At 37.0% G+C, this 11,779-nt stretch overlaps 2 protein-coding genes across 11 annotated transcripts in view; both read right to left on the bottom strand.

Annotated features, from left to right (window-relative positions):
• Positions 1-1,583: 1,583 nt before the first annotated feature.
• On the bottom strand, positions 1,584-4,817 carry rab1bb (RAB1B, member RAS oncogene family b). Its single transcript, XM_081354345.1, has 6 exons — positions 4,082-4,817; positions 3,385-3,457; positions 3,206-3,301; positions 3,025-3,120; positions 2,783-2,914; positions 1,584-2,439 (listed from the first exon to the last, which is right to left on the bottom strand). Exons 1-6 carry the CDS (start codon positions 4,093-4,095, stop codon positions 2,245-2,247), a joined length of 606 nt encoding a protein of 201 aa, XP_081210471.1. The 5' UTR covers positions 4,096-4,817; the 3' UTR covers positions 1,584-2,244.
• The window catches only part of ehbp1l1b (EH domain binding protein 1-like 1b), a 28,074-nt gene continuing 21,099 nt past the window's right edge, over positions 4,805-11,779 (bottom strand). For 9 of the 10 annotated variants that reach the window (XM_081354343.1, XM_081354344.1, XM_081354336.1 and 6 more), the window contains 10 exons: positions 11,571-11,743; positions 10,503-10,551; positions 9,850-10,407; positions 9,696-9,765; positions 9,544-9,593; positions 7,527-7,647; positions 7,332-7,431; positions 7,167-7,240; positions 6,402-6,516; positions 4,805-5,942 (listed from right to left, as the gene is read on the bottom strand). In XM_081354343.1, coding sequence (XP_081210469.1) covers positions 5,855-5,942; positions 6,402-6,516; positions 7,167-7,240; positions 7,332-7,431; positions 7,527-7,647; positions 9,544-9,593; positions 9,696-9,765; positions 9,850-10,407; positions 10,503-10,551; positions 11,571-11,743 — 1,398 coding nt within the window. In that variant the 3' untranslated portion in view covers positions 4,805-5,854. The remainder of the gene's footprint in view (positions 5,943-6,401; positions 6,517-7,166; positions 7,241-7,331; positions 7,432-7,526; positions 7,648-9,543; positions 9,594-9,695; positions 9,766-9,849; positions 10,408-10,502; positions 10,552-11,570; positions 11,744-11,779) is intronic. The other variant, XM_081354337.1, reaches the window with a different exon arrangement.

Raw genomic sequence — 11,779 nt, 5'->3', positions numbered from 1 at the left:
TGACCTCCCCAATTTACTTTTTTGTCAAAAAATGACCCTCCGAAATTACATTCTCTCTTTAAACCGGCATTTTGCATTATTTTTGCATCATTTTCTCACTGTGGCAACTTTGGGCAATGCTTTTTTATATGATTCAGTAGACCACTTGACTGGCAGAAGGCCTTCCCGCATGAGGGGCAGATGTATGGCTTCTCTCCTGTATGAATTCTCTCATGTTTTTTCATAGATCCTGACTGCGAGAAACTCTTTCCACAGTGTGAGCACTTGTGCGGTTTCTCTCCAGTGTGAATTTTTTGGTGGTCTTTCAAGTGACTGGCTAAATTAAAGGCACTCCCACATTCAAAGCACACATAAGCTCTCACATTGGCATGTAATTTCTGGTGCTCTTTAAAATGGTTCATCTGTGAATAACTCCGTCCACAAACGGAGCACAAGTAAGGCTTATCATTTGTATGGATTCTCATGTGTCTTTTCAAGTGTGCTGCAAACATAAAGGTTTTGCCACACTGATCACATTCGAACGCTCTTACTCCAGAGTGGGAGAGCTGGTGATCTCTGAGATTCCTTGGATCTGAGAAACTCTTGCCACACAGATGACATTCGAAAGGCTTCTCTCCAGTGTGAATCCTCATGTGAATCTTAAGGTTTCCTTTTTGTGTGAAGCTCTTTCCACACAGAGGGCAGGGGATTTTTTGTTTGGATCCTGCTTTGTTTTCAGTCTGGGAGAAACTGGAAGATTTTTGTCCTCCTGTTATCAAATTCTTCTTCTCCACTTTGCTCAGTTCTTCTTGGGTTTCAACCAGGTCTAAAATGAGCACATCATTTATCAATTGTCAAAAAATACATTCAAATGTGAAATACATGCTTTTATGAGATATATGCCATTCTCATGTTAATAACTCAACGTACACTGTTTTAACCATTTAACTTTTTAGTGGATTTATTACACCACTCTGCTTATATTAAGATCTATGACCACCAGATCAGATGAACTGACCTTGATTTCTAATGTCAAGAAAATCAAGAATACCAACCTTGTTCTTCAGTATGTTCATTTTTCCCTTTGCGTGGTCTGGAATCACTCGTGCACACGCTTTCCATTCTTGCACGTATACTGCTGATTTGTTATGAGGTAGAATGGTGATACTGATCAATGTATTTATTACTGAATTGTTGTGGGAGTGTCTTGAATCTCTGAATTGCGACCGCAAGGTGTGAATGGACGATGTTTGTGAGTTTTTGTGTAGGCTAAATTGCTCTTTTGACCATTGTTACATTTCACAATCGATTACGCGACCATTTAAGTAGCTTAAGCGAACGGATGTTTGCAGGGCAATAGGAATGATCCTAAATGTGTTTTGGGGGCGGGGAGTATTTCGATTCAAAACAGCAGTTTCAGCTTACTTTTAAATGTAAAATGTCAATTAATTTTAAATGTTGACTAAATAATAATTACAAAAATTACAACAGTTTAATTTACTCACCCTCATTTTGTTCACAACCTGTATAACTTCTTCTGTAGAACACAAAACCTGATATTTAGATTCCCCCCCATACAATAAAACTCAATGAGTGTCGTTTTTGGGACTTGAGGTGAAAAGTTTTTATTCTTATTTATTTATTTTTTTTTGCGTTCGATGAAAGAATGTCATAGCCCACCAGTTTGGAGAGACATGAAAGTTACATCAATTATGACTTTCATTTTTAGGTAAGATCCCTTTAAATAAGATAATTAAAATAGTCACAGGCGCACACATACACAAATAAAAGGAGAAACTAATTAATACACACAAAACAACATAGTTTTGTTTATTATCACAGAACCACAGTAAAACTCCACATGAGAATGCCAGAGTCACTGCTTTACCATGCTGATGTACAATGACCACTCAACCACTTGATCTTCTTCAAAGCATGAACAAGAAAAGGCACCACTTCAGAGTTGCGAATCCCAGTTCATAGGTTATGAATATTCAATTAATTGGATCAACTATTAACACAGTGATCTGGACATTTTTCACCTTCATTTGAATCAGAGTGTGTCTGTGCTTTAATCTTATTTTCAAACACAACGAAAATGTGGGAAGAGCCATGAATGCTTCTTTGTTAAACAACAGTAATGATTTCTGACTTTATTGAGCACCATGTAGGAGAAAGTCTGTCATTAATATCCAAATTGGTCATCCCTACACAATACTCATCAGTGTCCAGTCATGCTCATCACTCTCCCTGAGAAAATATGCTTTAGCAGCATCCGCCGCCTGACTGTTTCACTGGGGTGCTTTCGATTTTAAGATCAGGTTTCTCGGAACCCCCTGAAGTCCCTGGTCTCATGCGCTTCTTTATTTCCTCTGCCATGGTCATGAAGGCCTGCTCCACGTTCGTGGCATTTTTGGCACTCGTCTCAAGGAAAGGGATGCCAAGAGAGTCAGCGAACTCCTGTGGAGAAAAAGTTTTTTCAGAAAAGTTAATACATAAAGGCCTGGTTCCACAGAATGGGCTTAGATTAAGCCAGGATTAGGCCTTAGTTCAATTAGAACATTTAAGTAGCTTTTATTAACATGCATTAGAAAAAAAAACATTACTGGTGTGCATATTGAGACAAAACAACGGCAGTGACATATTTTAAGTTTCAGTTGAAACAGCTCAAACGTGCATTTTAGTCTGGGTCTAGGCTTAAGCCTTTTCTGTGAAACCGGGGAATGTGATTGGCGTAGAAATGACACATTTCACATTTAACTAGTCTAAAGAGAAAGTTCATTATACTGCCCTACCAACCAACCTTAGCTGTAGTGTAGTCCACAACTTTTTTTGTAGTGAGGTCACACTTATTTCCTACAAGTAGTTTGTTGACATTTTCACTCGCATAGCGATCGATTTCCTTCAGCCACTGTTTCACGTTGTTGTAGGATTCCTGAAAAGGCACCAGCATAAAAAAAAAAAAAAAAAAAGTGTCATTTAGATTTCAGTTTATCTCTAAATCTTTAAGCAAGCAATAAAAATGGGTCTCATTTTCTCACAAACCTGATCCGTAACATCATACACAACAATGATCCCGTGAGCTCCTCTGTAGTAGCTGGATGTAATCGTGCGGAATCTCTCCTGCCCAGCGGTGTCCCACTGTAAACATGGACGGGACTCAGTTTATCTGTGGCATCACATTAAATGACACACTTAATTTTAATTTTAAAGTCTACAAACTCACTATCTGCAATTTAATCGTTTTTCCATCCAACTCAATAGTTCGGATCTTGAAATCCACTCCAATCGTGCTGATGAAACTCTCTGTGTAGGTGTCGTCCTGGAAGAGAATTGTCAAGAACACAAGATCAGATATCGTTCATATCCAAAAATATCCAAAAATGCTGTTAAGAAAACACTTACTGCAAAACGCAAGAGAATGCAGGATTTTCCAACTCCAGAATCTCCAATCAGAAGAAGCTTGAATAAGTAGTCACTGGAGAAATATGCAAAGATAAATACATTATATATGTATATATATATATATATATATATATATATATATATATATATATATATATATATATATATATATATATATGAAGAGTTCAGATGCAAAAACCTCTAAGTGCCATCTGAAATTTTCTTCTAGAATGAACATTTTTATAAAGCTTGTATATTTAAGTTAAGTAATTTCACTTAAATGGCAATGAAAATTACCTATTAATTATTGAACTTAAATATACAAGCTTGATAAAAATGATCATTCTATAAGAAAATTTCAGATGGCACTTAGAGGCTTTTGCATCTGAACTCTTCATATTATATATATATATATATATATATATATATATATATATATATATATATATATATATATATATATATATATATATATAGTCATGTTTGATGAATACCCATCACACTTTTATTTACAGAGCAACTATGTTGCAGTCTGACAACTGTGTCACTCGTATCACAATTCATACAATTTATTATTTAATTATTATAGAAATTGATCAACGATTGCAAATAAAATTTGATTGACCCGTCAACGAAAGGTTTAAAATATTATTAGGTCATCATAAATGTTCATATATGATAGGGTAAGACGACTTACTATTCAGGGTTCATGATGTGACAGCAAAGGGATTGTTATTGTTTGTCCAGCTGGTAGAAGCGCTCTGGGTCGCTTACTGTTCACCGGCTGACCGCAGACTCTGAGCCAGTATTTAGCCTGGAATAGTAGCAACAAAATGATTATCTTTGAGTTTTGATAAGCCTTTGTGCGCCGTTTCCAAATTTCCTTGCCAAATTAACCCAGCCTGACTTTCCGCCACCTCTCTTCTTTCAGGTTTTTCCAAGCCGCGCAGGTGCGGCAGTGACGGATGAGGATGCGCCGCTTTTCTTATCCGCTTTCGCCGCCTAGTGGTAGGATCTATTCATGTAGTGTTGTGTACCGGTATATGTAGCCAGAATTCAAATTACAGAAACGTAAAGTTTACTTGTTCTTGTGGTTATAAAATATGTTCACGCCGGATCAAACGTCTGTCTGCGTGTTGTTTTTGCCCCATACAACAAACCGCCACGATGCTTAGTTGTAACTTAGGTGGTTTCCAAGGCGTTTCAATGCGGTTGCTTAGAGGTTTCTGTGTAACGTTAGCTTTCTTTCACTTCAAGTCAAAAGATCTCAAGTCTCAGGATGATTTGTGATCCTGACTAAAGAGACTCAAGCTGCTAAGGTAAAACGTTTGAGTTTGTTTCATTTGTCTCAAATGGTATAGTTCCATAAACACTCCATGGTTTATCCAGAAAAGAAATACTTCACTTTATACAACACTAATTCAAACAGCATCAAACTTTATTGAATAAAACACTAATAAATCTTAAAATGGGAATGAATAACACATTTATCAAAAAGAGTACAGTCAGACAAAATACTTTTTGTATATCTATAAAACAATCCATAAATATTTTTTTTATTTTGTGTAATCTTTCAAGGTTTAAAACTGGAAAATACAGGCTTCGGTATATATAAAAAGCCCCTTTTCAAAAAGTATTAAATATCTAAAGGCACTGCAATGCATTAAAATTGTATGAATACATTCATTTGGAGACACATTGTCTGATAAACGATCAGAGAATACAATTTGCAGCTAATACAAGACAACAGCCCAACAGAGACATTTTGGCATACCAGGAAACAACACGCTTAAATAAATAATGTAAAAACAGCAAACTTTGGCACAAGTCTCTTTGCCTGTTCGATACCTCTTAAAGAAAGTCAAATCATCCTAATCATCTGGAGCAAAGTAAAAAAACAATTGACAAGAAACATTACATTTCCAATAAAACTTAACAAAGGAGAAAAAAATCCTACTCACTGCTGTAGCTTGTAGCTTAAGCAATGTTTTGTTCGCTTCAGCAAAAATGTAAAAAATCCTGATGAAGGTCACATGACAGAAGTCTCAAATTATTTTTATTTTGCAATCTACAGCAGTATGTAGGATTTTTCTCTTTACTCCCTTTTATGTCTTGTGTTCAGTTCATTTGTCTGTAACCATTCGGGTATGAGAAGGGTGTTTGTTTATTGTCCAAGAAAACAATAAAGACCTTTTCAGATTTAAAGTAATGTTGCTAATAATATCAAGCTCTTTACCAGTGCAACCTGGAAGAACCTTCAAATCGTTGTGCAAACTTTCTGGGTATAACTAGTACATGCTTTACGTCCCACATATGTCACTGAAATCTTGAAGATGATGTGAGGAAGGGCTTAAAGTTGAAGCCAAATGTCTTTGAAAGTTAAAACAAGGCACACTAATGTCCCGGTGTAGTCAAAATCATCTAGATTGTCTCTTGTGCAGTGAGCCTCAGTTTGAAGTCAATGAAGTCTTTATTGAAGAACGCACTTTTCCTTGTTGCTGTATTTTCTACGTCTTGCCTCCAGACCTTTCTGCAGTCTTTCATCCTCCTCCAAAGCTCTGCACATACAAAATACATACATATTTGAAAAATCACATAACCCATTTATAATTTTCACCATGCCAGTGCACCAAAACAGTCGCTGCGTCCGAAATCGGATACTTCCCTACTATACAGTATGCGAAAAACAGTACGCCAGCAGAGTAGTATTCGAAAAACAGTACGCAAAAAGTCCCCAGATGACCTACTACTTCGGCGAGATTCTGAAGTGTGCATTCGATGGACACTTTACTATCCCATGAGGCCATAGGAGAGGATTTAATAAATAGCAGTGAAGTGACATAACTGACGCTGGAAGGTCACATGATAATGACAACATGGCGGATGTAGTACGTCCGGATTACATTCATAATACACAGTCATACTATATCGAACATACTTTTTTAATGGTCGCAAAGTAAGTTCAAATTCAAATGTAGTACCTACTCAGAGAGTACGCGATTTCAAACTTGACTCACCCTCTCTCTTTTGCATCCATGTCTCTGACCAGTTCATCCCGCTTGTTGACGAGCGACACCAGCTCCTGTAGCAGTAGCTGTTCTCTGTGCTGCTGGGCCTGAGTCTTCTGCCAGTCTGAGTGATGGAATATGAATGTGAGTGATGAAAGACTACTAAAGCTGCAGCCACATAGGAAATAGGTAAGAAAAAGGTTTAACGTATGAATATACCAATATATGGGCCAAGCAGGGGATTATTTGTGTTAATGGACACCCCCCTTTTTAAGCATAGACGTTAAAAATAAATGGTTGTAGTTCATGAATGCTTTGGAATACAGACCTAAAGTTGGTCTTTTTTAGGAAGACACTTAGCAGATTATTGCAAAAGTGAAAGCAAAAAAAGTTTACTGTATATACACACATTTATTTATACACATATACAGTATACTATATATATATATATATGTGTGTGTGTGTGTGTGTGTACATATACAGACAGGCACATACACATAAAAATTGAATAATACACACATATTATGTAAACACACTTTTATGTTAGATGTGATTAATCGATTTGACAGCACAAATTTAAATGGACTGATTTCATTTTTGTAATGCCAGCCATTTATTGATTATCAGCCATAACTAATAAATTATTATGGATTGCTATAATTAAATTAATCTTATATATTAGATTTATCAACATCAGGCAAAATATGAATGTATTGTTAAGCTGTGACTGACCAGCGTTTCCATTAAATAACTCATATCAGTTACATGTCTTACCTTCAATAGCCATCATGGCTCTGAGCTCTCGGTTTAGCAGCTCAAACCTTCTTTCTAAATCCTGCTCTTCTTGCCTGCAAGGATAACATCATTAATGTTTATCGGTGTGGACTGACTGTGTCTTATATATCACTTGTGAATGCGAGTAATATTATCAGGACATACAGCAGCTCCAGATGGTCTTGTCTCCTGATCAAAGCATTCTTCTTGTTGACCAGAGTGAACCACTCCTGAATCAGCTTCTCTTCTTCATCTTTATCACTTCCTGTTAAACAGATAATAATAAAGTATCATGCTGCATTCCAAGAGTTAACTTGAAATCAGCTTAACTCTTTCTTTCTATGCGAGTTTGTCTCTTACCTGTCTCCATGAGCTTTCTGAGCCTTTTCTCCACGACATCAGCTCTTCTGTCTATGTGCTTCTGTTCGGTTTCCAGGGCCTGGAGTTCACTCAACACGTACTGATTGGTGTCCTGCAGACACTGACCAGGAAGTACCACAGGGAGAACCACAGGGAGACATACATAAAACCAGACAAGAGAGTATCGCAGACAGAGAGAGAGAAAAAGAAAGCGAAAATGGTTGGAAATGGGGAGGAAGAGAGATGATGCACAAAGATAATGGAGAGGAAAGGAAAGGCTTGATTTTCCTGGAAACAAGGAAATTAAAGGTGCGGTATGTAAGAATGACAACTAGTGGTCAAAATAGGTACTGCAGTCCAATTAAAAATATCGGAGATTGTCGTTTCTCCCGCCACCTGCTCCTCAGACTGGACTGTGCTCACACGGGTTGCCAGTTTGAGGACACGCAACAGGAACGAGCGCAATGGACAATGAAAATTGGCAAATTGTCACTGTGCAGTATCACAGACCAAAACAATAACAAACATTCCAGCCTGGAAACGCACATTTCAAAGTAAAATAACTGTCTGTAGAAGTGTTTTTTAGAGAAACAAGTATGTGAACTTAGCACGTTTCCTCATATATTATGGTATTTTTATGCTTTAGTAGAGTGAAAAAGTTATATACAGCACCTTTAAATATGGGATGGTAAAAGCTTGTGAATCGGGGGCCGGATTCACTAAAAGGAAATTTCTTAAGATACATTCTAACACTGTGTCTACACCAGACGCGAGTGGGTCTTAAGAAAAAAAACCCCAGAGCGTTCCTAAAATATCTTTTTGGGAATGCAAAATATTCGTACCTTTATTTTTAAGTTAGAAAATACAAGGAAACCACAATTAAGAGGACTTTTTATTTTTAAGAATGTTTTCCGAATCCAGCCCCAGATTATGACTTTTATGATGATTATTGTAAATTTAGATAGTAGGGCTGCACAATATTGATGAAAAATGTGATGTGCGATAACTTGTTAAACAATGCGATATGCTTTATGATAATCCTATATTTAAATATATATAAAACCAACATACATGTTTCACGATTCTCTAAATCTTCTGCAGCAACTGCAGGTGACTCTTCTCAGACTAGTTTGCTATGAGATCATTGTTGACATGGGAGATGACCACGAGTAACAGTCTGTTCTCTGCCATCTCCATCAACCTAAAACTTTTACACTTTTTTGCAATTTTTTGAAGTAATAAAATCATTTAGTTATCTCAAGTCATTGCGATATGCATATCACAATTTGTACATTTTAATATTTCATTCATTTAATTAAAGGAGAACTCCGGTCAATTTTAACATTGAGCTCATTTTTTTGTCAATTTAGAGTGCTGTCAATTTAAGCCAGTGCAAATACCTGTATTTACATCCTGTTTTCGGTTGAAGTCCAAAGTAGTCGATTGTCGAGTTCACGCGCATAGGTTTAGTTACCTATGATCACGCTCGTGAACTCGGCAATCGACTACTTTGGACTTCAACCGAAAACAGGATGTAAATACAGGTATGTGCGCTGGCTTAAATAACATAATTTTTATCCATTTCTTTCACATCTACTGCAGTCAGATTCACTCGTGTTCACTCTGAAGGAATCACTCACATTAGCTGTGCACTTGTAATGACACATCAAGGATGTTAAGAGGCTAAAAGCAGGTTTAGTACTTGCCCCATTGAAGTCAACAGGGTGCAAATTTTAAAAAGAGGATAACACGGTGTAGGCAACACCGATTTTTGTCGTTGTTCTCTGTATTGACAGCACTCCAAATTGACAAAAAAATGAGCTCAATGTTAAAATTGACCGGAGTTCTCCTTTAATATATTGTGCAGCCCTATTAAAAAAAGACATCATCTATGTATTTGACATGCAAATTGACTAATTTTATATTTTAAAATCACAAGCTTTGAGGTTATCCAAGAATTTCACTTTTTTTTAAAAGATGAAATACTAATTTTCTCAAAGACGGAGGGTATACTGACCATTGTCTCATTATCTGCTGATTTAACATCATGGTTTACTTCGTGAGGTTCTGCAAACACATATCAAATGGTGAAAAGAGGTAAATTAGAGTGCGTAATATCAAATCTTTCCAAATTCAATCATTTTTTAGGAAGATGTTTAGGTAGGTTACCTATTTCAGCACTTTTTCTTGCAGCTGTTGAGCCATTTGTTCCTTGAACTGTTGGTTCATGTTTATCTGACTGTCAGAGGTTAGTAGAAAATATACTATTAGATTAAATATTGAAACATAAATGCGAGGAAAGGGAACATTTAATGTCCTTTACCTCCTTTGGTGTTTCCTTTGAATCAGTCTCATCCATGGATTCACTCTTGAGCCGTGACCGCTGTTTCTTCATCAGATCCGCATCTCGTATGTGCCCGAATCCTGATCTGGAAGCAGCTGCGTTTGGTCGTGGCGGGGCCACAGGTGTCTGCGCACCTTCTTGTGTATCCTTACTGCCCTTCTCATCCACCTTTCCCGCACGTTTAGTCCGAGGTGGAGGAACAAGACCTCCGTTGGGCTTCGCCACAGAGTCACTTCCCTCCTCTCCCAGTGAGTCCTTGCTGTTATTGTCTCCTGACACAGATCCAGCCTGGAGCCTCTCCGCACAGAATTTGGCAGCTGCTTGTACATCCGCCTGCTGGTTTGGCCCGGCTACTGCGTAGCTGGACTGACTGTTGTTCTGCTCAATCTGTAACACGCTCAACTCCTGCCCGGTGAAGTGAGCACGGATTTGGCACAAGTACGTCATGACGATCAAACGATCTGGCACAGATAGAAGGACCATGTCTGAGGGCTCCAGCAGACGAGAGATTCCCAGTGATGCAAAACCATCAAAAGCCTGAAAAAGAAGAAAAATAGGTAGCAAAAATGGGTTTGTTTTGTGTTTATAGTTAAAAATTGTCCATATGGAACATCTGCTTAAAACAAACTTACATTTTTGTTGTTTTGCTTTATGTTGTGAGGCTCTAATGCATCAAAGTCACTGGAAAACAACAACTAGGTCAGTACATAAATTCATTCAATCAGATATGTTTTACAGTGTTTAATGAATGTTTTAATTGTAAACAGTTAAATGGTGACAAAGAATATATAAATTAAAATAAAGCCTTTGAAAGAATTTTTGAACCCTAGCAGTTAGTTTTGTTTTAACATCTGTATTTGGGAGATTCATTCAGTTTCCAATATTAATATTCTACATTACTTTGTAGAAATAAAATGTATTAAAATTAGCAATGAAATAAATTATTTTAAATTCTGCAAGTTAATTTAGGCATCACAACATTATTGCACAATATAAACAATGGATATTCATTTTGAATTTGCCAAAAATTTAAAGTCCACGACGTGAACCGGAAGTTGCAAACGACTTTTCTCCAGTGTTGTGACGTATTTCCCAGTGAAACAGAATATTGAACAGAGGGCAGGGTTTTACTCCAGCGCTCCTCCTCTCCATCTCTGCTCATAACAGACTAACGGTTTGAGGGGAGTGGTTAAGCGTTTCCCAACCCAAGCCGTCAAACCTACATCATCAGAGAAGGAACGCCATTCCAGACCGGAAGTAACTTTTCAGACTTTGATTAAAGATTACGACGGCAAACAATTTTTTTCTGTGTATTAACTTGCACGGATTAATTTTTCACCACAAGACTAGTAATATGCGCTAACAAAGTAAATAGGGTCAATTTTGATTTCAGTTGGACTTTAATTTTCCAGTGTTATTAAAATGTTGTCGTTTTTAAAGATTTCAAGTGAGTGTTATTATGATGGCAAAGATAAATAAAAAATAGATAAAATTAACATGCAGAATTAGGTATTAAATTTAAAGCTATCAACCGATATGCTACAAATACATAGTGCATCGCTATTTTATTTTTTTTACAAAATGGCTGTTAATTGAACCAAGTAATCTATAAAAGAGTTTTTTAGGCTGTTGAATAAATTGAATCATACTAAGAAAGAATAAGTTTGTTTTGAGCTGGGTATGAAAGACATGAAACTCACATTATCTCAGGGTGGAAGTGATGTAGGATGGCACAGAACGCCAAGCCATTACGCCAAGAGGTGCTGAAGTTTGTGATTTTTACTCCCTTATAGTTCTTAGTGATCTCTTGACACCACTTCAACAAGGACTGACTGGAGGTCACCAGACCAGGACTGGGCAGTGGACTGGCAAACTGTATAGTGACAAATGGAAAGACAAAAAAAAGAAA

This window comes from Scardinius erythrophthalmus (genome assembly GCF_964197995.2).
Source record: "Scardinius erythrophthalmus genome assembly, chromosome: 23".
NCBI lineage: Eukaryota > Metazoa > Chordata > Actinopteri > Cypriniformes > Leuciscidae > Scardinius > Scardinius erythrophthalmus.
This window is presented reverse-complemented; position numbering and strand designations above follow the sequence as displayed.